Source organism: Oncorhynchus kisutch, linkage group LG10 (genome assembly GCF_002021735.2).
Source record: "Oncorhynchus kisutch isolate 150728-3 linkage group LG10, Okis_V2, whole genome shotgun sequence".
NCBI classification, from domain to species: domain Eukaryota; kingdom Metazoa; phylum Chordata; class Actinopteri; order Salmoniformes; family Salmonidae; genus Oncorhynchus; species Oncorhynchus kisutch.
In genome coordinates, this window is record NC_034183.2 from 62,647,002 (window position 1) to 62,671,910 (window position 24,909).

At 43.2% G+C, this 24,909-nt stretch overlaps 1 protein-coding gene across 1 annotated transcript; it reads right to left on the minus strand.

Moving 5' to 3' along the window:
- Positions 1-10,245: 10,245 nt before the first annotated feature.
- On the minus strand, positions 10,246-19,703 carry LOC109893540 (neuronal pentraxin-1-like). Its single transcript, XM_020486787.2, has 5 exons — positions 19,024-19,703; positions 18,397-18,604; positions 17,072-17,316; positions 16,594-16,773; positions 10,246-12,359 (listed from the first exon to the last, which is right to left on the minus strand). Exons 1-5 carry the CDS (start codon positions 19,483-19,485, stop codon positions 12,138-12,140), a joined length of 1,317 nt encoding a protein of 438 aa, XP_020342376.1. The 5' UTR covers positions 19,486-19,703; the 3' UTR covers positions 10,246-12,137.
- Between the last annotated feature and the right edge of the window lie 5,206 nt (positions 19,704-24,909).

Here is a 24,909-nt window from a genome sequence, read left to right on the forward strand (position 1 = left end):
CAGTTGCACAGGGCGGGGTCGAGACCCAGGGTCTGGAGTTTGATGACGAGCTTGGAGGGCACTATGGTGTTAAATGCCGAGCTGTAGTCGATGAACAGCATTCTCACATAGGTATTCCTCTTGTCCAGATGGGTTAGGGCAGTGTGCAGTGTGGTTGAGATTGCATCGTCTGTGGACCTATTTGGGCGGTAAGCAAATTGGAGTGGGTCTAGGGTGTCAGGTAGGGTGGCGGTGATATGGTCATATATTTGAGTGAATGTGAGTGATTCAGTCTTCTGTATAGAAAATCAGTAATGGGGTTTTGTTTAGGGAAGACTAACGTCTGGATGATGTTCTTTGCTGACCAAAAATCCATATCCCAAGAACATTGACTGTGGAGTATACTGTACTCACACAGACGTTATTTGAGTGACACTGTTACAATAGGAAGGACAGACAATGACATTTCTCCTTGTCTGACTCCTCCAGTAGCCAAACATACCATCACTCAATGACATTTCCTCCAAGGACCCTGGGACTAAACATCTCCCTCTGCAACTGGATCCTGGACTTCCTGACGGGCCGCCCCCAGGTGGTAAGGGTAGGCAACAACACGTCTGCCACGCTGATCCTCAACACTGGGGCCCCTCAGGGGTGTGTGCTCCTTTACTCCCTGTTTACCCACAACTGCGTGACCAAACACGACTCCAACACCATCATTACGTTTGCTGACACAACAGTGTCGACAGCAGCCTGATCACTGACAACGATGAGACCTGGCTGTGTTGTGCCAGGACAACAACTTCTCCCTCAATGTGAGCAAGACAAAGGAGCTGATCGTGGACTACATGAAAAGGCGGGCCGAACAGGCCCCCATAAACATCGATGGGGCTGCAGTGGAGCAGGTTGAGAGTTTCAAGTTCCTTGGTGTCCACATCACCAACAAACTATCATGATCCAAACACACCAAGACAGTCGTGAAGAGGGCACGGCAACACCTTTCCCCCTCAGGAGACTGAAAAGATTTGGCATGGGTCCTCAGATCCTCAAAGCTGCAGCATTGAGAGCATTATGCCCGTTTGCATCACGGCGTGGTATGGCAACTGCTCAGCATCTGACCCACTACTCACTGTTTATTATCACCCCTACCTACATGTACAAATTACCTCTACTCGGTACCGGTACACCCTGTATATAGCCTCGTTATTGTCATTTTATATTTGTTAAATATTTTCATCTTGAACTGCACTGTTGGTTAAGGGCTTGTAAGCATTTCACGGTAGGGTCTACACCTGTTGTATTCGGCGCATGTGACGAATAAAGTTTGATTTGATGTTACCCAGTATTCTTCCCCAATGAGCTGACCTGGGGTCATTTCGAGTGGTGCCAGTCCTTCTTCATTTGAGGCATAAATTGGCAGCTGATTATCTCTGTGGTGCACTAATGGCTGTAGCAGCACATTAGTAAAATGATCATCCTGGCTCCCACTGAACTGACAATTAAATGGACATGACATAGTCTAGTTACACTCTAATGGATCACTTCACCCAGGCTCTCAATAGCTATCCACACACAGTAAATGATCTAAGTTAAGAAATGGGACCAGACCAGTCATGTCCTCAAGCCTATAGACCGATCAATACACCTCTGTCCAGTGTGTCCACATTGTCTTGGAATGCATATAGCATCATCATGTAGGCTCACCTGCTGTATCTGTGAAGCTGGCTGGTGTTCCATGTGTCCATGCTGCCAGAGACTCTCTACCATTGCAATCCCATAATGAGCAGCCATGTTGTCCTATTCACTGTATGAAGAGGAGGCAGAATGACAGTGGAGGAAAGGAGCAGTGTGTGAGGGAATGCAGCCAGGAGATGTAGAGGGTGGGAGGGGGGATTGACAAGGGGAGATGGAATCAATGTGTCTGTGAGGAGCTGCAGGTAGGTACACTCACATTCACTCTTTCTCACACACTCTTTCTTTCAAACACACACACGCACACACACCAGTGTCAGACTGCAGGACTCTCATTAGCTGTGTTACAGTTAGTCGGCGTGTGAGCCTGTCCAGAGCTGCAGAGACTGTTCAGGGACATTGTTAAAATAAGTTTCCATTCCAGCAGAAGCACACCATTGGATGTCGTATAATGGTCTCCACATAGCGTGACAAAAAAGTATGTTGACTTGGGAAGTTAGTAATGAGACTTTCCAGAGCCATCCAGTGTCCCAAGGCTAGGATCATAAGTGGCCTATATTAACTCTGGTGGTGACAGTCTTGCCCCCTGACCCTTTGGAGCAGTGGGATCACTGAGGTTTGTGACTGCAGGGGCCTGCTCTGTGCCAGCTCTGTGTCTGTGACTACAGGGGCCTGCTCTAGGCCAGCTCTGGGTCTGTGACTACAGGGGCCTGCTCTGAGTCTGTGGGAGTCAGTGTTGATCACAGCTATGCCTGTGTTCTGCTAATTCCCATCAGAGGACAGAGACATCACCAGGCCAGGAGTCAAGTGCTAAGCAGGGCCACCGTCTCTGTTTCATAAGGCCAGGTGTCCTTGACCCTGATATGGCCTGTGGCGTGCTACTGTGTGCATAGGGTTAGGGAAAAAAGGAAACACAATTATTCAGCCACTTCTACTCTTATCTTCCTATTGACGTAGATAACTTCAGGGCTGCCGTAAACTCTAAAACTGTTATATAACTTATTTTTTTAAAGTTAATGTAAATCTGAGTGTTTTCACGTCCACTCCAGTAGCATGGGGGGAGTATGGTTCTCTGAGGACATGGGTTATTCATAGAGGAGAGACGGTGATGACGCAGTCTGTGTGTGTCTCAAGACTGGCGATGATGATGCCGGTTGCGTCAAGTCACCCGAAAAGGCAGTTGTGCGCACAGAGTTCAGAGAAGTGAAGTATCACTCGGTGGATGTTTGTGGTGCATATGAATATTTTGGAAACATCCGTAAGCTTCTTGGAACTTTTTAATCTCTCAATGATTGCATTACTCTCACCGTTCAAAAATAAGCACCAGGCTTTCAGCAGAAGATGAAGAAACTCATCTAAAAATAATTACATGATGAAACTCATTGAAAATATATCCCTGTGTTATTAAGATTCACAATTATATCCTTTAGACAGTCATGGTTACCCAACAGTACATATGCCGCAATTTCCTGTGGTTTGTGATTCAGAATGGTTATACATTGCTCTTCCACTTTACAGATAAGAAGAATGTCTCAAGGTAGGTTGTCTATTCTGGTCGATCATTGACTGGCCCTCTCGATAGTCTTACATTCTATAAAACACACCACTACTGCAATACAGAAATTGTTTTAAGTCTCCTGACTATTGGAAATCAGAAGTGTGAATAAGGAAGAATGGTTCTGTGCTTTGATGAGGTTAGGAGTGAATACTGTCTCCTTCACTTCTTTCTCCAAAATAAAGTCATTTCTCTGAATGATTTTGTCCTATCCCTTTCTATCCATCTCACAATTCTTACCCCCAATGAATGTCTATTTAGCATACCCTCATAATACCTGCATTCTACATGAATGTCTATTTAGCATACCCTCATAATACCTGCATTCTACATGAATGTCTATTTAGCATACCCTCATAATACCTGCATTCTACATGAATGTCTATTTAGCATACCCTCATAATACCTGCATTCTACATGAATGTCTATTTAGCATACCCTCATAATACCTGCATTCTACATGAATGTCTATTTAGCATACCCTCATAATACCTGCATTCTACATGAATGTCTATTTAGCATACCCTCATAATACCTGCATTCTACATGAATGTCTATTTAGCATACCCTCATAATACCTGCATTCTACATGAATGTCTATTTAGCATACCCTCATAATACCTGCATTCTACATGAATGTCTATTTAGCATACCCTCATAATATCTGCATTCTACATGAATGCCGTTTGAGAGTTAACCTTAACTCTAATTTCTGTCTGCCTGAAAAATACTTAAGTCTGATCCGGGAGGACCAGCTAGAACTGGGCACTAGTAGAGAGCTATAGCTGCCAGTTGATAAGGTTCAGCCACTGGTCTGTCCGGCAAGAACAAGTCAGATGCCTTCAGAACAGGTTTATTGCAGATATTGGGTTCAACACACCACACTCCTCTGTAATGATGGCTCACAGTAAAAGTGAGAGTGTATAAGAGTGGTTCTATGAAGAAATTAAGATAGATTCCAGTAATGACCATACAGAGCATTGGCAGTAGCACAGTTGGACAATATCATACACAGATATATATATGGCCTCTAATAAGTAAACTAGCTTAGCATATACTATGGCCTGTCCTGTCGTATAGTATGGCCTGTATACAACCAATACACTGGCTTAGCGTATTATGCACATCAATACACACATCTTTGCACTACAATGTTCAATTACTGATTACTAATACAGAAACAACAATGGAATGCAGTTACAGCATAAAGATCCAAATACTGGTAAGCATATAACTGAAAACATGACCGTAATGCAACCAGATTCTGCATGAGCACGAGACCCCGACCACTGTGAAATAGAAACTGCACCACGAGGAAGGCAAAGGCTACTTGTTAGACCAGGCTGAATACAGTGCACAGTAGCACTACATAAAGGCTCTACATGTCAATAAATATGACTACAAGTACACAGACAATATGAACATAATAATATGAATAGGCTATCCTAAACAAGGCGTGTGGTACATAGCGTAGACGAGCTAGCATGACTAGGCTAGCTGGCTAGGAATAGCATGACACGCATGGAAAAGGAATAACTGGTAAATATGTCGACTGCCTTAGTCACACCCAACTAAAATACCAATGACATGTCAACAGTACTTACACTTAGATGAACGCACTAAAACACAGATCAAATACAGATTGGTGAGGAACAGTCCAAGACGTCCATCCTCGTCTGACTACGATCTCACTCTGATGGAGTTCAGTGAGCTGCATTGGAATGGTGAACTATGATTGGCTGATACAAGTGGGGTGACTTGTAGAAACCACTAATAAGAAAATCAGGGGTGCTGAAACTACAGGCTGGTCTTTTTAACACTGCCTGCCCTGTACTTCCATCTATGTGTCTGTCCTCCATTGTGTAGAAGTGGTACTGTATGTGGTTCTGGCCAACATCTTCTCCTGGCCACTAGTTAATCCAAGTTGTCAACACTGTCTGGGCTGTGGTGGTTTTGTGACTCAGCCCTATGAAATCTTTAGATTCTTTCAAAGAGTTCCATTCAGTACAGAAGAGACTGTGATACATACATCCCTTTGTGTTCTAGAGACTAGAGTACTTCTTTTATCTCTCTTTTGGCTTTGCAGCTAGCTTTCGTCATACTTTAGAAAACATTTCCCAACAGAATCTGTTTTCATTTGAAGTTGTAATCCTTTGGAGTGAGATCCCAATTTTTCAATCCTAGAAAAATGATTAAGGTTGCAGCTTTTGTTCTTATCTTCATATTTTATTTTTGTTGGGGTTCTTATGAAAATGACCAATGTGCCCAACTTAGCAGATGTTGAACTTTTGTTCACATTCTGCCTGCTGCCACTAATTTATAGTTTATGTTTTATTTGTATGCATGAGAGTTGCTGTTGATTTCCTGTTTTTCAGACACATAGAATTGTCAGTATAGCTCACCTTTTTCTGTTTCTGTCTGGTTAGGTGTGAAGCTCCCCCTCCTTCCCCCCTCTTCCCCCCTTCTGGCACCAGCCCTGTCACACCTTCTCTGTATGTTCACACACATAGCAGGGCACCAGTAGGCTGTGCTCTGTGCCCAAACCCAGGAATGGTGAGGAGGTGCAGGGTGGTGTGCTGGGTGGGGGTGAGAGATGGTGGGACGTTGCTCTGTCTCTGATTGACCTGATTATGGAACACAGCTGGCATCGTTCCCAGAGGGTGCAGAGACTGTGGCAACGTCTTGAATAATATTCCTGTGGTGTCGGCTTCTGTCATACACCTCCCGTGGTTAAGGCCTCTCAGTGGCAGGCAGGCAGCCAGAAGGTGTGTGTGGGGGGGGCTTCTGCAAAGCTGATCTAGGATCAAGGCCAGTGTATTGTATTGCAGTACACTTGGTCTCTAAACACCCATCCCAGTAGACCCTTTTACTCCTACTGGGTGGGATGGGGACGACGACACACACCACATAACATGTGTTCCCCTCCCCTATCCCTGGTGGCAACAGCACTCTGTCACCCCCTCTAGGGGGCTGTGGCCTCCCAGCAGGCACTGAGCTGCAGAGTGTGGCACAGCGCCAGGGGAGGAAGAGCCAACAGGAAGTGGGCTGGATTGGCCCATTAATCTGCACTGTCATCCTTTAGACAAGACAAACTGTATCAGCCCCCAGAGACGCCATGACCCAAAACCCACTGAACTGCTCAAATGGTGTCTTCTGAGGGTGCTGCAGTTTTATACTTACCATCTATATACTCCCCACATTTTATTTGTGCTGATGATTTCATACAACCTGCAGTGATATTCATCCCTGGTGATAAGAGCCGATCATTTGTATGTAAAGCACGCTGAACTAGCTTCTTCTCTTAAAAGCACTGGTCCAAAATGACTGTACCCCTAGAGAAGTTATCAGATACCTGCCTATCTGGGATAGCTCGGGGAGGGTTCTTCAAAGGAATGTTTGTATTTCCCCAGAGAGGCAAAGCGTCGACTGCGGCGGTGGAAGAAGTAGTGAATCTGAGTGGCTGGATGGTGCACTGGCAGAAGAGAAATCTGAAGGAGAATTTCCTTTGCTTCCCGGGATGAAATAAATTATTCATTCGGTGACATGGAGTGTTGAGCATGAGTCTGACAGCCATAGAGAAGGCTGCGAGATTATGGGTGAATATGGATGTGTCTCATGTATATTCTGTTTCAGTTCGCCTTACAAACGTCTCTTGTCTTGCCTCTCTGCCAGTCTACCACAGGGCTCTGTTGGCCTCTGTTATGGACAGTCAGAGGGGATCCACTGTAGCTCTGCCTGCTGTAATCCAACATGAAATAATTACCAGAGCGATGAATGGGAATGGTTTGCTAATGCTGTGCAATTATGAATAGGGTACATATTTAATAAGGCTGACCAGAAATGCTTAGCATAATAAGATTTGATTTGAACAGTAATCTACTGCTTGTGCTTGCTCAAATGAGCTGGGAAGGAGTTTTAAACTAACTACAAAGGAGTTTCACAAGGCCTTTAATGGTAGGGTTTACATCAATGGTAATTGGTGATATTGGACTTCTCAGGGTCACCCTTCATTCAGCCTCTCTAGGAAACGCTCCCATTGGTCTAAGGCCACTCCCACCCACATGGGGTATTGATACTTTGACTAATGACATTGAGTCATACTGGATGTAGTGCTTCTATGACCTCTTTCTGATTATGTCATGTTTTTCCAAGCTCTGCAGCTGACCTATCAGAAGCGCTATCACTCTAACCACTTGTACTGTCACGGAGCAACATTCTTATCAACAATCCAATACGCACCTCCCAAGGTTTTTCTAAATATCACAAGAAGTGAGGATCATATTCAACATCAATATGACTTTTGCATAATTTCCTCCTCTCCTCTCTGCTGACCCACATTGAGGGGCTGTTTACCCACCCTGGTCATGCATTTTTCATCAGGCTCTGGTCACTGGTGGGACAGTGCCTGGCTTTTTCTCATTATGTATTCAAAGCAGGTGGAAGATGGCAGGAGAGAGAGATCTTGTTAGCTGCCACCTTCATACAGTCATAGCTAGCTGGATGCAGACAGCAAGGTCACACAGGCCAACCGGTCAAGCTGGTCAAGCGGACCAGGCATCTGTGAGAATAACATAATGGTCAGAGCTATGGACACACATACAAACAAATACAATTCATAATTTAGGGCAGATCATTCTGAGTGGGCCAACTGTATGCAGTACTCGTCCTCACACATCACCTGTCAAATGCTTTATTAGCTGTGAATGGGATGACTTGTGTGGAGTGTGAGTCAAAGGGTCAGGGACAGGGTATATTTAAGCAGGGGTGTGGTATATGGCCAATATACCATGGCTAAGGGCTGTTCTTAGGCACGACGCAACCCTTAGCAATGGTATATTGGCCATATATCACAAACCGTTTATAATGCCTTATTGCTATTATAAACGGGTTTTGAACGTAACTAGAGCAGTAAAAATAAATGTTTTGTCATACCCATAGTATACGGTCTGATATACCACAGCTGTCAGCCAATCAGCATTCAGGGCTGGAACCACCCAGTTTATAATGTACAATATAGTTGAATATGTAGTAACGTTGTGTGGAGCAGGGTAGATATTACTGGTTTGTTGACTGTCTGTTGAGAGCCAGTTACCTTCGAGTTGTGGATTGAAGTTCAAGCAATGAGATGCTAAAATACACCTGTAGTAAGATATTGGGTTCCCAGTGCAGTACTGTGAGCTTGCTATCCAGGAGCCTCCAGCTACCAGCCTTTACCTGTTCATTACCGCCCCAGTGTTATTCGTACTGCTCCTACTGCATCATGCCAAGGGAGAGAGAATAAGGGTTTCTGAATATGGTGAAAGACTGGACTTGGTTGTTAGATTTCAGACCATGATATAATAAGGACAAACAGACGTGGAGGAGATGACCCTGATAGGAACCTTACATCAGAATAGTAGTGCTATTGGCCACGTAGTACTGACCAGAGTCCCTCCTGTCCAGCTAGGATAAAAATACACCTCAAAACATCTGGGCCAGGATTTGGGTCAGACCAAAAAAAAGCCTGATCCGGACCAGACACACATGGTCCAGAGGTGAAGACAAGGTTGACCTATTATATCTCTGGTCTATTTCTGGCCTGTGGTCCATGGGCCACGCAGAGGCTGAGGTCACTCAGGGGATAGATAACCTGTCTGCTTTTCTCCACCACAGTAGGAATTATCTCTGTAACCCAACTCCACCTGTGTCCAAAACAGCAGGCGGTAATGGCTATGGGATATGTATAGGCTACAGCAGGATGGCACCTGGGGAAAAGACTTCAGATGTGTTCCATGTCCCAGAGGTGGATCATGGGAAGCCCACCACTCAACTGAGGTGGTTTTACCATGAATTATCGACCTGGCCTCATTACTGAGTTCATGAACCCTACTAGCTATAGGTCAAGCCCTGCCAATGGAACCATATACTACCGGTTTTACATGGTATTTCTGTGATTGTATATGGGATACAGGATGCATTGCAATGGGGCGGCAGGTATCCTAGTGGTTAGAGCGTTGGGCCAGTAACTGAAAGGTTGCTAGATCGAATTCCCGACCTGACAAGGTAAGACAAATGTTGTTCTGCCCATGAACAAGGCCGTTAACCCACTGTTCCTAGGCCGTAATTGTAAATAAGAATTTGTTCTTAACTGACTTGCCTAGTTTAAAAAAAAGCTATTATAACAAGGGCCCTTGATTTTAGATATATCCGTTTTTAAATGTTTTGCCTGTAGTTTTTCACTCCCTCTTATGCAAAGTGTAACAACCAAGTGCTATTTTGATAGAGTGGACCCCTTTGGTATGTTGCTGAACTCCAACTGTCATGCTTTACTATAATTGGACGTTATTCTCACGTCAGTCAAGTGTTTGTATGTAAGGAATGTATGTAGGGAAATGGGCATGTCGTCTGCGTATCTCAGTTACACTCCTCTCTACCTGTCGTCGACTCAAAGCTATTGCTAATAGACATCAAGCTTCGGGAATACTGGTGTGTGTGTGTTCTTACGTGTGTGTGTGTGTGTATTTTTGTGTCAGGAGGACAGAATACTTCCCAGGTAGCCCTTCACCTTGGTGGCAATGGAATGCACCTTGAGATGTTGTCTGGGTCGCGGTGGCCAGGAGATTTATCCAGTGGTAATGAGGACTAGCTTTTCTTTTAAGGAGGAGGCAGATAGTGTTGACCTTCTCTATCCTCTCCGGGTCCTGGCCACAATGTTTAGGGTTCAACTTATAGGGTTCTCATAAGAAGAGAGCAGGAGTGATGTTACACCACCGACCCGGTTCATCCACTGATGCCACATACTGAAACCCAGGTCTCTCAATGCCTCTCAGTCTGTGCATACAGTATCTAGTATGAGGAAATGAAAGGGAGTAGTGTACAGAGGTCTCTGAACCTGCCATTGATTCTTGACAATAGGTTTCACAATGTTAGTTGAGACTATAGAGAAATGTAAGAGGACTCTCATATGCTTTCAAAAACATTTGTAGGCCTGTGATATGCATAGGTTACTCTGTGACAGGAATGTCACACTCACACAGGGGTAGATTCAGGTATCACAATTTTATTTAAAAAATTAGAACTTTTTCATATTTCAGTGTTGCCATGCTTTGAGCATATAACAATACAGTATAAAATCTCAACCCAAAAGGAGGATAGTAAAAGCAGATTTTGTTGATGCTGCTGCAGCAATTAGTTAAGTCATGCTGTTACTGTACAGATAACATTCCCATTAAAGTACAAACACCTCAATGAATTGCTTTTAAGTACAATAATCATCTTATTATCCAACGCAATGTGTTATGATAATAAACATCTCTTTTGGAAATAAATCTCGTTGTAGGCCTACAGGAAAATAAATACGACACAAAATACTTTGCAAATCATAATGAATGTGAGTTATTTCAACATCCCAAGGCACCCAGGCTTGTATGTTGGCAAAAAAGATTCTTTACACAAAATTGCGTCAAGCAGGTGGTGATCGAGAAACGATAGCGATAGAGCAGAAAGCTGTGCCTGTTTCATAACCGTGTAAGTATACATTCCTTTTCAAGTCTACCCGTCGTTCACAGTGAAAATCCCAGGCACTGGGAATATAAACAAAATCGCATGATTGGTTGAAATGCGTGTCCCCAGTCCAATAAAAACAAGGCAACAGTAAGCATGTCGTCACCCACAAATGATGCAGCACCCCCCTTGGGCCAATCAGTATAATTTTGCAAAAGACTGATTTCTATGGCAAGACGCATCATTCACCCAAGTTTCGTTAAAATCGGGCCAGTGGTGTCTGAGATATCATGTGTGACTAATGTACATACAGTTGATTACTATAGCATCCCCCCCTGGGCCAATAAGTGTAATTTTGTGAATGTTGGATCTCTATGGCAAGAGGCATCATTCACCCAAAATCGGGCCAGTGGTGTCTGAGATATCTTGTGGGTTAGCTAGACTCATCACTCTGAGTCATATGTTGAGTCTTGACAACGTTTGTTACAATACAAATATCCTTGACTAATTTTTGCCCAACCAAGCCCAAGTGAATATTTATTGGTCAATAGTGGCCATGTTGTTTTAGGTACTAGTCTGGAAAATATTGTCATAGATGCCAAATATCAAGTTTCATGCAGATTGTTCATTCGGTGCCAGAAGAGTAGCTTTTCAGTGTTTTTCACCAAATTCTAAATAAACGGAAATCCAGAATGGTGAAGCTTATTGGTCCCTGAGGCAAATGTGTTTATTTTTTAGCAGAGGGACATATGCACCGAATTTCATGACTTTAGGTCAAACGGGGTAATGGGTGTGACCTTTCAAAGTTTGTATTTTAAATATTTAACATCTCTTGTTATAGCTCCATCATCTGGCCAATCAGTGTAATTTTGTAAATGCCAGATATCTAACGCAAGACGCATCATTCAAGTTTTGTCACAACCGGGCCAGTGATATCACGTTGGACTAATGTACAAACGCACTAATGTACTAACGGACGGAGACAGATCCCCAGTCCCCTCCCTGATTTCCTCGTTGGGGACAACTACATGGTCACCAATTCTACTTATGGTGGACGTTCTAAGTGGTCCTTTGTCGGGGAGTGCTGTCTGCGTCTGCACTGCGTTGTGGTGATATGCTGGCCTGTATGTGTCAATTGCTCTGAAGACCATGAGATAACAAACCGGCCAGTTGAACGAAGCGCTTTGAAGCATCCAACCAGATGCCAAAACTATCCAATTGAAATATCCAAGATGAACAAGAAGGTCAGAGTCTTATTTTAGACAGGTAGAAATCTAGTAAGTGTCCACACATAAAGTACTCAATATCTATAACAAATCCAGATGTCATTTACTGAAATAAATGCTTCTTTATCTATCAAATCAGACGCATTATCAACAGAGGCTTTAACACACGCATTTCTCATTGGCTTTTCACTTTTCCCTGCAGTTCAGTTCAGTTGACGACAAGCCTCAAATGTCCACTTGGAGGCTCCTCCGTAAATATCAATGCTGCTCTCCAACCACGAAAACACGTTGCCTATCTGCGCTTTGCTGCTGCAAGTTGCCAGGTTGTATATCTCTCCAATAGACAACTTCCGGTCCCAGATATGAAAATTCGCCAGGTCTCCAACAAAAGCTTGTGTAGCATCAAAGCCCCCTCCAAGCGTATCCTGTGGAAAATAATATTGAATTAATGAAGATGGATATTGTGCTAACACAAAGGAAAACAATTATTTCAAGTTAACCTTTGGAGTTAATTTGTGCACTAAATAATGTATCCATGCTTCTATCCATGTAGCTTGTTAGAGGAAACCAAGGATAACCCATATATCAAATTAGTAGACTTTTTCATTTATCCAGATTATTGTTTTGACTAATGAATCACATTACCATGCAAACGGCTTTTCATTTTGCCATTGCAGTGTGAGCTGATAAATCAGAATTGGGGTTGCCCTGTTTCGTCAGCTATGCCTCATACTTTACGTATTTCTGAGCACCTCCAAGACATATGATACCTAGTAATGGTGTAGTTACTTTAGCTAGAAAGGGAGATTGGTTGGGGAGGATGGATGGGAGTAACCTGCAACTGTCTAGCAATCCAAAGGTTGTGTGATCGAGTCGCGTTGGGGACAACTGAAGCATTTTAACTTACTCTTCCCCTAACTCTTTTTTGAAACTTCACCTAACCTGCTACGTAAATTCTACTAACCTTTGTCATTTTAGTTCTCCTAACCTTTTACAAAAGTTATCCTAACTTTGTTGTTAGTTCCCCTAACCGCCAACATAAATTCTCCCCATAATTCTCCTTTGTTGTTATGGCGCAATAAGCAACCTGGTCCCAGAGAAAGACGTATAATAGTATACGTCCCCCAAAGTGTAGTATCATATACTTCATTCAGTTCATATGCTATTGTACAGCCGGGTAAGACGTACAATATGATACTATACATCCTATAATTCATATGATATTGTACAATCGCTATTCCATTCATAATGTAACGTACATGATGTAATATATCCTACTAAATGGAGTGTCACAGATTTACCTACAGAATAATACGAATTGCCCAGAGACTATTTTGGTTTCATGAGTAAAAATGATCATTTCTCACACTCCCAGTGGCTAGAGCTGCCGCTTTTTGGGAACAGAACACTATTCCGGACGCTTATAAGAAATCCTGCTATGCTCTCCGACGAACCATCAAACAGGCAAAGATTCAATACAGGACCATTATCGAATCCTACTACACCGGCTCTGACGCTCGTCGGATGTGGCAGGGCTTGCAAACTATCACGGATTACAAAAGGAAACCCAGCCGCGAGCTGTCCAGTAATGCGAGCCTACAAGACGAGCTAAATACTTTCTATGCTTGCGTCAAGCCTTGTCACACTGAACCATGCATGAGAGCACGTGCTGTTCCAGACGACTGTGTGTTCACGCTCTCCGTAGCCGATGTGGGTAAGACCTTTAAACAGGTTAACATTCAAAAGGCAGCAGGGCCAGACTAATTACCAGGGTGTGTACTCAGAGCATGCACGGACCAGCTGGCAAGTGTCTTCACTGACATGTTCAACCTCTCCCTGACCCAGTCTGTAATACCAACATGTTTCAAGCAGACCACCATAGTGCCTGTGCCCAAGAATGCGAAGGTAGCCCGTCTAAATGACTATCGCCCCGTAGCACTCACATCTGTAGCCATGAAATGCTTTGAAAGGCTGGTCATGGCTGAAATCAACACCATCATCCCAGACACCCTGGACCCACTCCAATTGGCATACTGCCCCCAACAGATCCACAGATTATGCAATCTTATTGCACTCCTTTTGTCCCATCTGGACAAAAATAAAACCTACGTGAGAATGCTGTTCATTGACTACAGCTCAGCATTCAACACCAATGTGCCTAACAAGCTCATCACTAAGCTAAGGACCCTTGGACTAAACACCTCTCTATGCAACTGGATCCTGGACTTCCTGACGGGCTGCCCACAGGTGGTAAGGGTAGGGAACAAGAGATCCACCACTCTGACCCTCAACATTGCACCTTAGGGGCAATGCAGTGCCTGGACAACAACCTCTCTCTCAACATCAGCAAGACAAAGGAGCTGATTGTGGGTACAGGAAACGGAGGGCTGAGCATGCCTCCATCCACATAAACAGGGCTGTAGTGGATCAGCTTGAGAGCTTCAAGTTCCTCGGTGTCCTCATCACTAAGGAATTATCATGGTCCACACACACCAACACAGTCGTGAAGAGGGAACGACAATTCCTCTTCCCCTCAGGAGGTTGAAAAGATTTGATTGGGCCCTCAGATCCTCAAAAGGTTCTACAGCTACACCATTGAGAGCATCTTGACTGGCTGCATCACCGGTATGGCAACTGCTTGGCATCTGACCACAAGGCGCTACAGAGAGTAGTGCGTATGGCCCAGTACATCACTGGGGCTGAGCTCCCTGCCATCCAGGACCTCTATACCAGACTGTGTCAGAGAAAGGCCCTAAAAATTGTCAAAGACCCAAGTCATAGACTGTTCTCTCTGGTACCGAATGGCAGGCGCTACCAATGCACCAAGTCTGTAACCAACATGACCCTGAACAGCTTACTACAAGCCATTAGACTGCTTATTAGTTAGTCCTGGGAGCTATTGGTTCACTAAATAGTTAGTCCTGGGAGCTATTGGTTCACTAAATAGTTAGTCCTGGGAGCTATTGGTTCACTATTTAACTACCTGCATTGACCCTTTTTGCAGTAACTCTTTTGACTCATCACATATGCTGCTGCTACTGTTTATTATCCATCTTGTTGCCTGGTCACTTTATCCCTACCTACTGTATATGTACATGTACATACAGTGCATTCGGAAAGCATTCAGACCCCTTGACTTTTTCCATATTTTGTTACGTTACAGCCTTATTCTAAAATTGATTAAATTATAGATTTCTCTGTCAATCTACACACAATGCCCTATAATGACAAAGCGAAAACAGGTTTTTAGAATTGTTTGCCAATGTATTAAAATATAAAACAGAAAGGTTGAAGGAATTGTCCGTAGAGCTCCGAGACAGGTTTGTGTCTAAGCACAGATCTGGGGAAGGATACCAAAACATTTCTGCAGCATTGAAGGTCCCCAAGAACACAGTGGCCTCCATCATTCTTAAATGGAAGAAGTTCGGAATCAACAAGACTCTTCCTAGAGCTGGATGCCTGGCCAAACTGAAAAAATCGTGGGACAAGGGCCTTGGTCAGGGAGGTGACCAAGAACCCAATGGTAACTCATACATAGCTCCAGAGTTCCTCCGTGGAGATGGGAGAACCTTCCAGAAGGACAGCCATCTCTGTAGCACTCCATCAACCAGGCCTTTATGTTAGAGTGGCCAGACAGAAGCCACTCCTCAGTAAAAGGCACATGACAGCCGCTTGGAGTTTGGCAAAAGGCACCTAAAGGAATCTCAGACCATGAGAAACAAGATTCTCTGGTCTGATGAAACCAAGGTTTAACTCTTTGGCCTGAATGCCAAGCGTCATGTCTGGAGGAAACCTGGCACCATCCCTATGGTGAAGCATGGTGGTGGCAGCATCATGCTGTGGGGATGTTTTTCAGCGGCAGGACTGGGAGACTTGTCAGGATTGAAGGAAAGAAGAATGTGAGAAACTCCCCAAATTCAGGTGTGCCAAGCGTGTAGCATCATACCCAAGAAGACTCAAGGCTGTAATTGCTGCCAGAGGTGCTGAAGTACTGCATAAAGGGTCTGAATACTTATGTAAATGCATATTTCTGTTGTTTAATAAAATTTCTAAAAACCTGTTTTTAGTTTGGCATTATGGGGTATTGTGTGTAGATAAGGAAAGTTGTTTTCTCAATCCATTTTATAATAAGGCTGTAACGTAACAAAATATGGAAAAAGCAGAAGGGGTCTGAATACTTTCTGAACGCACTGTATCTCCCTCAATGACCTCGTACCCCTGCACATCGACTCAGTACTGGTACCCCATGTATATAGCCAAGTTATTGTTACTCATTGTGTATTTATTCCTTGTGTTATTATTTGTCTATTTTTCTATTATTTCTCTTTTTTTCTCTCTGCATTGATTGGAAGGGCCTGGAGGTAAGCATTTCATTGTTAGTCTACACCTGTTGTTTACGAAGCATGTGACAAATATTATTTTATTTTATTGATTTTATTTTATAATTTATCCAAATTCATGCCTAAACGGGATAATTCCTCCATCTTATTATGGAACCTGCGAGTCAGCGGCTCGTTTTTTTAATTGATACATAAGCCTTTTTCTCTCTCAAGGTCTGACTGATGTTTATGCTATAGGCCATGTCCCTTTTGATATTATGACCTAAGGAACCAATGTGTATTGATTAAAAACGGACCATTAAAATTGTAATGGACATACCTGTTCTTGTCCCAATATCAGAACACCTTGTGGTTTGATTGGATGGTATGGAGCAAGGTTTTCTCCACTGCCCCTCATGACTCCATCTTGGAAAGCCTCCCATACTCCATCTCGAGTTGTCCATGTGACACAGATGTGATGCCACTTCCCGTCATTGATAATGAATGGTAATTTAGCTACCTGGAATGGATTTCAGTATTTTATTTTAGTATATGCATGGGTGGAGTTTTTTACATTTTTATCACTGCAGCAAACTAAAATACAAAACCTTGCATACTTATTAAAAAGCTTGAGGCTTTTTAGTCAGTGTGGTCTAATTCAAAAATGATATTTCTTTGTAGTTTGCAGTGCAGGCCTTCATGCTCCAATCAGCATGAACATACATTAAGAATAGTTTCAATGCAATACTCTGCTTTCAAATAATATTTTGTATTCTGTTGGTGATATATGCATCATGTAAAATAACATGTGAGTATACCTTGTCATTGATGAGTATCTCCATAGGATTATTCCCCCACTCAATCAGCACCAGCTCGTTGGCCTGCCCTGGCACTGCGTAGGAGAATGGCGTGCCCACCCCTGGGGATGCATTGGATTTGAGCCACATGCAGACAGTGAATGCGTACATCTCAGGGAGACTCTTCTTCACTTTGGCATACATGTAGTTGGTCCTCAACGGGAATGTCAACTGGAATTTATCCAGCGGCCTGTTTTCTTTCTGACCTGTAAACAAAACAGAGGACAAGGTTAAAGATGTCACCTGTCACAATAATTATTGTGGGCTAGCCTAGGCCTATAGATGCAGTGCTTGACTTGGGCAGGAGCTCATCGGTACTGAGTACTGGCACCTCAAATGTTCTACTGCTTGAGCTCCTGTTCCTCTTATAGAATATTAGCTAAGACATATTGTGGCGCTCCTGAACCTAAATATAAACAGTACCAGCACCCAAAATTAGTACAGAAACATATTTCACTCCAAGTCAAGCACTGTATAGAAGATAGAGCCTTTTATATCGGCTACCTGAGTGACACCAATTTGTTGGACATTTGTCCTGTCTTTAACAACCAACTGTGATTGTCAGGTCAAGATGAACGTGAGGATTTGAGTTTTATTTTTTTGAAGGTTGTAAAATATTTCGCTGAGCATCACGTAATGCGCAGGGGAGATTTGCAGCGGATTGCTGCTTAAGGTTGACTGATTCATGTAGTTATACAACAAAATCGTGTTTCTTGTGGTTCCACTTTTTTTTCTGCGGCATGATAGGCATCACATGAGCAAAGGGGTTGGAATAGCGGTCCTGGTCTCTCCTCACCCCTCCCTCAGTGGAACTTTACAACCATGTTTGTTGCCCGCTATACAGAGCTGGAGCTCCATAGGGTCCTGGCGAACTTTGCTCTGCTCAAACGGCTAGTGGTGCAAGTGGAGACGGCTGTTTCAATAGAATTTAAACATTTTGATCTGCATGAATTAAGGGAAAAGTGCTGAATACAGATGGTTTCACCATCCTTTTTTACGCATGCATTGAAAAGTAAATCACCTTAAGCCACACATCTTTGTGGAATTGGATATGCAAAGCAATGCAGCTATTCGCTGGATCCCATCCCCTCCCCTGCGTTGCAATGGACACCAGCCATATTACCAATTGATTTCGTATATTGACATGAATCTATTCATTAGTAATAAACACCACTTCAGTTGGATTTGAAAGGTCTTTCGGAATAGCTAGTTTTTGTTTTTTAAACGGCGATACTAATTAGTTAAACTATGCTGGCCAAGTATTTGGCGCGTTTTTGAGCTCGCACCTTTCTCGAGGTCAGTGATTCTCTGGTGCAGGGATGTGAGAGTCGACTCCACTCTACCGCGCTGCTCCGTCTCGTTCCGCAGCCCAGGCTTGCCATCTTCTATACTGTTCACGCGGGATAACACCTGCTTCTCCAAATCGTCGATTTTACTCTGTAGCAGGTCTTTCAGACTGTTCGCCTGGACCGAGTTGTTGTTCCGACTGAATTGCTGTGGAATGAAATAATGATTAGTTAAGAAAACGTTAAAATAATACTGAGAAACATTACAACCCATATGCAGAGGGACATCGCAAAGCTAATGCCAGATTAACTTCTTTAAGGTTTATTGCCCTGTGGAGTTAGCAACAAGGTAGCCTACATCAAGCAACTAAATTCGTCTCCGGCAAAGTGTCTGTCCTCAGCATGACTTGTTAAGTTTCATGATTAGTGCAGAGTATTAACCTACATGATGGAGGGCTGTTCACCCCTGGAAGTAAATGTGATAAACAAAGTACAAGGGCGGCAGTGCGAGTTGGACAGGACAGTGCAACGTGATTTAGCCCATAGTGCATGTCGTTTTTTCACCCAAAATGATTGGTGAAATGTATAAAGGCTATTATTTCGTTAAGATTATGGTTCTCCACATACCTCGAGATTTTCTAATCTCTGCTTTAGAGACTGTAAAGTCTGCGATAGTTGCGCCAAAGTGTCAGAGGGACCCCTTGATACATCCCCCATAGTATTTTTGATCCCGGTCTCTTTTCTCCTTCCCCCAGGTCCGGGCTCGGGCGCACTCTGGCCCTCACAGCGAGTTAACTTGGAAGTCAGTTCTCTGATAGTCTCTTTTTGGTTCATAATGGTCTCCTTCTGCTGTAGGACGGTCTCCCGGAGCTGCATTACGGTGGTCTTCAGATCCTCTCCAGGCATACTGTTTTGCAAGGTAGCGGCGCATATGTCCATATCTTTGGGCACCGACGTGCAAATAAATTGAGTCTGTCCACCACCAAAGTCTTGGCACGAACCCTCCACGAATAAGTAAGAAATTATAAAAAGTTTCCAAGAGATTGCCTTCTTAATGGCCTGCATTTCGCCGTGTGTGTTGTGTTGCATTTGGTTTAGGAGCAGCGGTGGTGTGTTGCGAGTGATATCAGGACCACGGAGCTGTAGCTTTTTGTTGTAATCCGTCCGTGGCGCGCGCCCGGTTTATATAGCGCGCGTGGTCTGCGCTGATCAGATGCACCCCATTACCGGGAGGAGGGGAGGAATCTCACTCTCGCAGTTTAATCGCCTCTCGACGTCAAGGTGGAAGGAGCCTCACGCTCAAAGATGAAACTCAAGGCTCCCGGATGCTAAATCATTCACGACGACAATTAGTCATTTCTTAACGTGTATTATTCATTTAAAATGTGCGGATTGGCAAACAGCAAAGGCATTACTGGGTATCAGGAGAGTCAGCTGTGTTCGTTTTGTGCATATAGGAAAAACCAACAGAACTGAATTCACATCGAAAGGAAGTTCAGGGACCCTCCACAGCATGGCTGATTCCCCATTGATAGCCCCATATACAGTGCTGTGAAAAAGTCTTTACCTCCTTCCTGATTTCTTATTTTTTTGCACATTTGTCACACTTAAATGTTTCAGATCATCAAACACATTTTTATATTACTCAAAGATAAAGCCAAGTAAACACAAAATGCAGTTTTTAAAGTGATACTTTTATTTAATAAGCTACCCAAACCTTAATGGCCCTATGTGAAAAAGTAATTGCCCCCCTTGTTAAATCATGAATTTACTGTGGTTAATCACATTTTTTGTAAAGCTGAGTTCAATTTCACTAGCCACACCCAGGCCTGATTACTGCCAGACCTGTTGAATCAAGAAATCACTTAAATAGAATCTGTCTGACAAAGTGAAGTGGGCCAAAAGATCTCAAAAAGCAAGACATCATGCTGCGATCCAAAGAAATTCAGGAACAGATGAGAAACAAAGTAATTGACATCTATCAGTCTGGAAAGGGTTACAAAGCCATTTCTAAATCTTTGGGACTCCAGCGAACCACGGTGAGAGCCATTATCCACAAATGGAGAACATTTGGAATAGTGGTGAACCTTCCCAGGAGTGGCCGGACAGCCAAAATTATCCCAAGAGCGCAGAGACGTCTCATCCAAGAGGTCACAAAATAACCCACAACAACATCTAAAGAACTGCAGGCCTCACTTGCCCCAGTTAAGGTCAGTGTTCATGACTCAACTATAAGAAAGAGACTGGGCAAAAATGGCATCCATGGCAGGGTTCCAAGGCAAAAACCACTGCTGACCAAAAATAACATAAAAGGCTCGTCTCACTTTTGGCAAAAAAACATCTTGATGATCCCCATGTCTTTTGGGGAAATATTCTGTGGACTGACGAGACAAAAGTTGAACATTTTGGAAGGTGTGTGTCCCGTTACATCTGGGGTAAAAGTTACACAGCATTTCAGAAAAAGAACATCATACCAACAGTCAAATATGGTGGTGGTAGTGTGATGGTCTGGGGCTGCTTTGCTGCCTCAGGACCTGGATGACTTGCTGTGGAACCATGAACCATGGAACCATGAATTCTGCTCTCTACCAAAAAATCCTGAAGGAGAATGTTCAGCCATCAGTTCGTGACCTCAAGCTGAAGCGCACTTGGGTTATGCAGCAGGTCAATGATCCAAAACACACCAGTAAGTCCACCTCTGAATGGCTTAAAAAAACAAAATTAAGGTTTTGGAGTGGCCTAGTCAAAGTCCGGACTTGAATCCGATTGAGTCGCTGTGGAGTGACCTTAAAAAGGAGGTTCATGCTCGAAAACTCTCGAATGTGGCTGAATTAAAACAATTCTGCAAAGAAGAGTGGGCCAAAATTCCTCCACAGCGATGTGAAAGAGTCATTGCCAGATATCGCAAACGCTTGATTGCAGTTGTTGCTGCTGAGGGTGGAACAACCAGTTATTAGGTTTACTTTTTCACACAGGGCCATGAATGTTCGCATAGCTTTTTTCCCTTAATAAATAAAATCATCACTTAACTGCATTTGGTGTTTAATTGGCTTATCTTTGTGTAATATTAATGTGTTTGATGATCTGAAACATTTAAATGTGACAAATGTGCAAAAAAATAAGACATCGGGAAGGGGGCAAATACTTTTTCACAGCACTGTACATTTTCTCATGTTACAATATTTATAATAGATAACATGGTCTGCATGTTTACAGCAGCCAGCACAGCCATGAACATCAATATAATTACACGAGCAGCAGTTGTATTATCATCAATAGCTGCATTTCTTTCACTGTCACATCCAGGTTTATTAGAATGTTGTTAAGTGGTTTTCTTTATTTGGTACATTGCATGTATTTCTCATTGTACAGTATAATTTTGTTGAAACTTGAAAATAATTGAATGCTCTAAATTAATATGTTCCTAATCTTCTTCGTCTGTTGTCAAGCTGGCCCACCTTAAGTCAGCCCCCTCACACAGGCATGATGGTTTGTAAGTGACTCAGTGGTAATATCCAGAATGATGTCCCATGGGGTGTCTGTCTGTGAGGCCCTCGGGCACCCATGGGGTGTCAGCCTGTTTTTGCCCTCTGGGCAAAACAATACTGCAAAGTGTCAACACAGTCTGCAGTATTTGAATGTAGTATTTGTAATCATCTCAATAATTCAGTCCATAAAAAGGACTTAATCTATCCCTTAGCCTTTTGCTATTTCAATTATTCAGGGAGAGCAATATTACTTTTTTGGTTGCCTACTCAGCCTTTATTAATTATATCAGTGTTGAAAATCAAATGAAAACAACTTGAATAAGTGATGAAAACATATTGGAGTTTAGATTAAAATGGATTTACTTTAGGCAACTGCAGAATGTGTACAGTACGATGGACAATATGAGTCTATCTGATGGAAGGACATGGAGGACTGATTAAACCTACAACACCTTCACTGAATTCCACAAATTACACCTTCTATCCCCAGGGAAACTCATGCCACTAACACATTTTATTGGGGAAGTGATCCTAGATTTGTTCCTACAGGCAACTTGTTCCCTGAGCAATGATCCCAGTCCAAGTTATTTAAATGAAGGTTCTATACGTGTTTAGTGCTTACTTTGAATGCTGTAAGGGCTGCACCTTAATGCCAAAGCGTTTCACCTCCTATCAGCTGACAATCCTAGATAGTCTTACCATGAGGTACACTATATATACAAAAGTGTGTGGACAACACTTAAAATTAGTGTATTTGGCTATTTCAGCAAAACCCATTGCTGACAAGTGTATAAAATTGAACACACAGCCATGCAATCTCCATAGACAAACATTGGCAGTAGAATGGCCTTACTGAAGAGCTCAGTAACTTTCAATGTGGCATCGTCATAGAATGCCACCTTTCCAACAAGTCAGTTCATCAAATCTCTGCCCTGTTAGAGCTTCCACGGTCAACTGTAAGTGCTGTTGTTGTAAAGTTAAGTAGGAGCAACAACAGCTTAGCTGCGAAATGGTAGGCCACACAAGCTCACAGAACAGGACCACCGAGTGCTGAAGCTCGGGGCTCGTAAAGATCGTCTGTCCTCGGTAGCAACAGTACAGAGTTCCATACTGCCTCTGAACTTCATGAAATGGATTTCCATCCGCACACAAGTCTTAGATCACCATGCACAATGCTAAGCGTCTCCTGGAGTGGTGTAAAGCTCACCTCCATTGGACTCTGGAGCAGTGAAAACAAGTTCTCTAGAGTGATGAATCACGCTTCACCATCTGGCAGTCTGACGGACGAATCTGGATTTGACGGATGCCAGGAGAACGCTACCTGCCCGAATGCATATTGCCAACTGTAAAGTTTGGTGAAGGAGGAATAATGGTCTGGGCCTGTTTTTCATGGTTCGGGCTAGGACCCTTAGTTCCATTGAAGGGAAATCTTAATGCTGCAGCATACAATGACATTGTAGACGATTCTGTGCTTTCAAATTTGTGGCAACAGTTTGGGGAAGGACCTTTCCTGTTTCAGCATCACAATGTCCTCGTGCACAAAGTGAGGTCCATACAGAAATGACTTGTTGAGATTGGTGTGGAAGAACTTGACTGGCCCGCACAGACCCCTGACCTCAACCTCATCGAACACATTTGGGATGAATTGGAACGCCGACTGCGAGCCAGGCCTAATCGCTCAACATCAGTGCCCGACCTCACTAATGCTCTTGTGGCTGAATGGAAGCAAGTCCCCGCAGCAATATTCCATATTAAACTCCATATTAATGCCCATGATTTTGGAATGAGACGTTCGACAAGCAGGTGTCCACATACTTTTGTAGTGTATATGTATAATGGCTGAACTGAGGGCAAGTGGTTCTTGGTTTTGCACATGGAACTAAATGTGACATTCCTGCCTCTATTCAATCCTCATTGACCATCGCGGGATGTTCTCTGATCAGATTATTCTGTTCTTAGATGAAAATAAGTCAGATGTGTACAAGGAATTAAATGGGTAGGAGGAGATTTATCGACTCTAAGCACTGTGTGTAACCATAGGTTTGCTAGGGGGCCATAATAAAAAATAACGTCTGTGTCCACTGATTCCTGCCACCAAAAAAAGACAAGGGAAAATTCTTTGTTCTCAGCTCTTCTGGTGCCTTCAAGAGATGGAATGGATGACTACATTTATGGCTATGTAATTGTCTGAGTGCTTCATAACAGGCGGTCAGGGGTAAACCTGGAAAGGGTGAAGTAAATGCTGTCATAAGAAATGGTTGGAATTCACAATTTACAGTTGTTGATGATGTAAAATGTTTCACCAAGCTTTTATGGATTGGAAGACGGATCATGTCTTCTGCTCTGCAAAAGTCAAAACTATCTCTAACCCTCTTCCGTTAACTAGCCCTAAGCCAAGGTAAATATTTTACAGTCTCGTTAATGCCTCTTACCAAAGCCAAATGTTTTTCAAACTTTGAGTGCAGTATTGTTTTTTTCGGCAAGGCACTTAACCCTAATTGGTCCAAGGGTGCCGTACTACTATGGCTGACCCTGTAAAACAATACATTTCACTGCACCTAGCTGGTGTATGTGATAATAAAACATATACAGTGGGGCAAAAAAGTATTTAGTCAGCCACCAATTGTGCAAGTTCTCCCACTTAAAAAGATGAGAGAGGCCTGTAATTTTCATCATAGGTACACTTCAACTATGACAGACAAAATGAGGGAAAGAAATCCAGAAAATCACATTGTAGGATTTCTTATGAATTTATTTGCAAATTATGGTGGAAAATAAGTATTTGGTCAATAACAAAAGTTTATCTCAATACTTTGTTATATACCCTTTGTTGGCAATGACAAGCCATCTATTGCATCTTGCCTATGCCACTCGGCCATCGCTCATCCTTATATGTACATGTTCTTATTCCATCCCTGAAAGATTAGTGGAATATGTGTGGGTAGCTGGATAGGTAGGATGACTGACAGTGAAGGTGAACAGGTGGTCACGGGTCAGGTGACAGAGGAATGGATGAGACCGAGGC

What these genes read in the sequence shown, in the direction of transcription:
- LOC109893540 (XM_020486787.2), bottom strand. Translation starts at nt 19,485, where the DNA reads ATGCAACACAACACACACGGCGAAATGCAGGCCATTAAGAAGGCAATC. An exon ending in AGAGATTAGAAAATCTCGAG is followed by an intron (nt 18,605 to 19,023) that starts GTATGTGGAGAA and finishes TTCATTCCACAG; the next exon opens with CAATTCAGTCGGAACAACAA. An exon ending in AGATACTCATCAATGACAAG is followed by an intron (nt 16,774 to 17,071) that starts GTATACTCACAT and finishes AATCCATTCCAG; the next exon opens with GTAGCTAAATTACCATTCAT.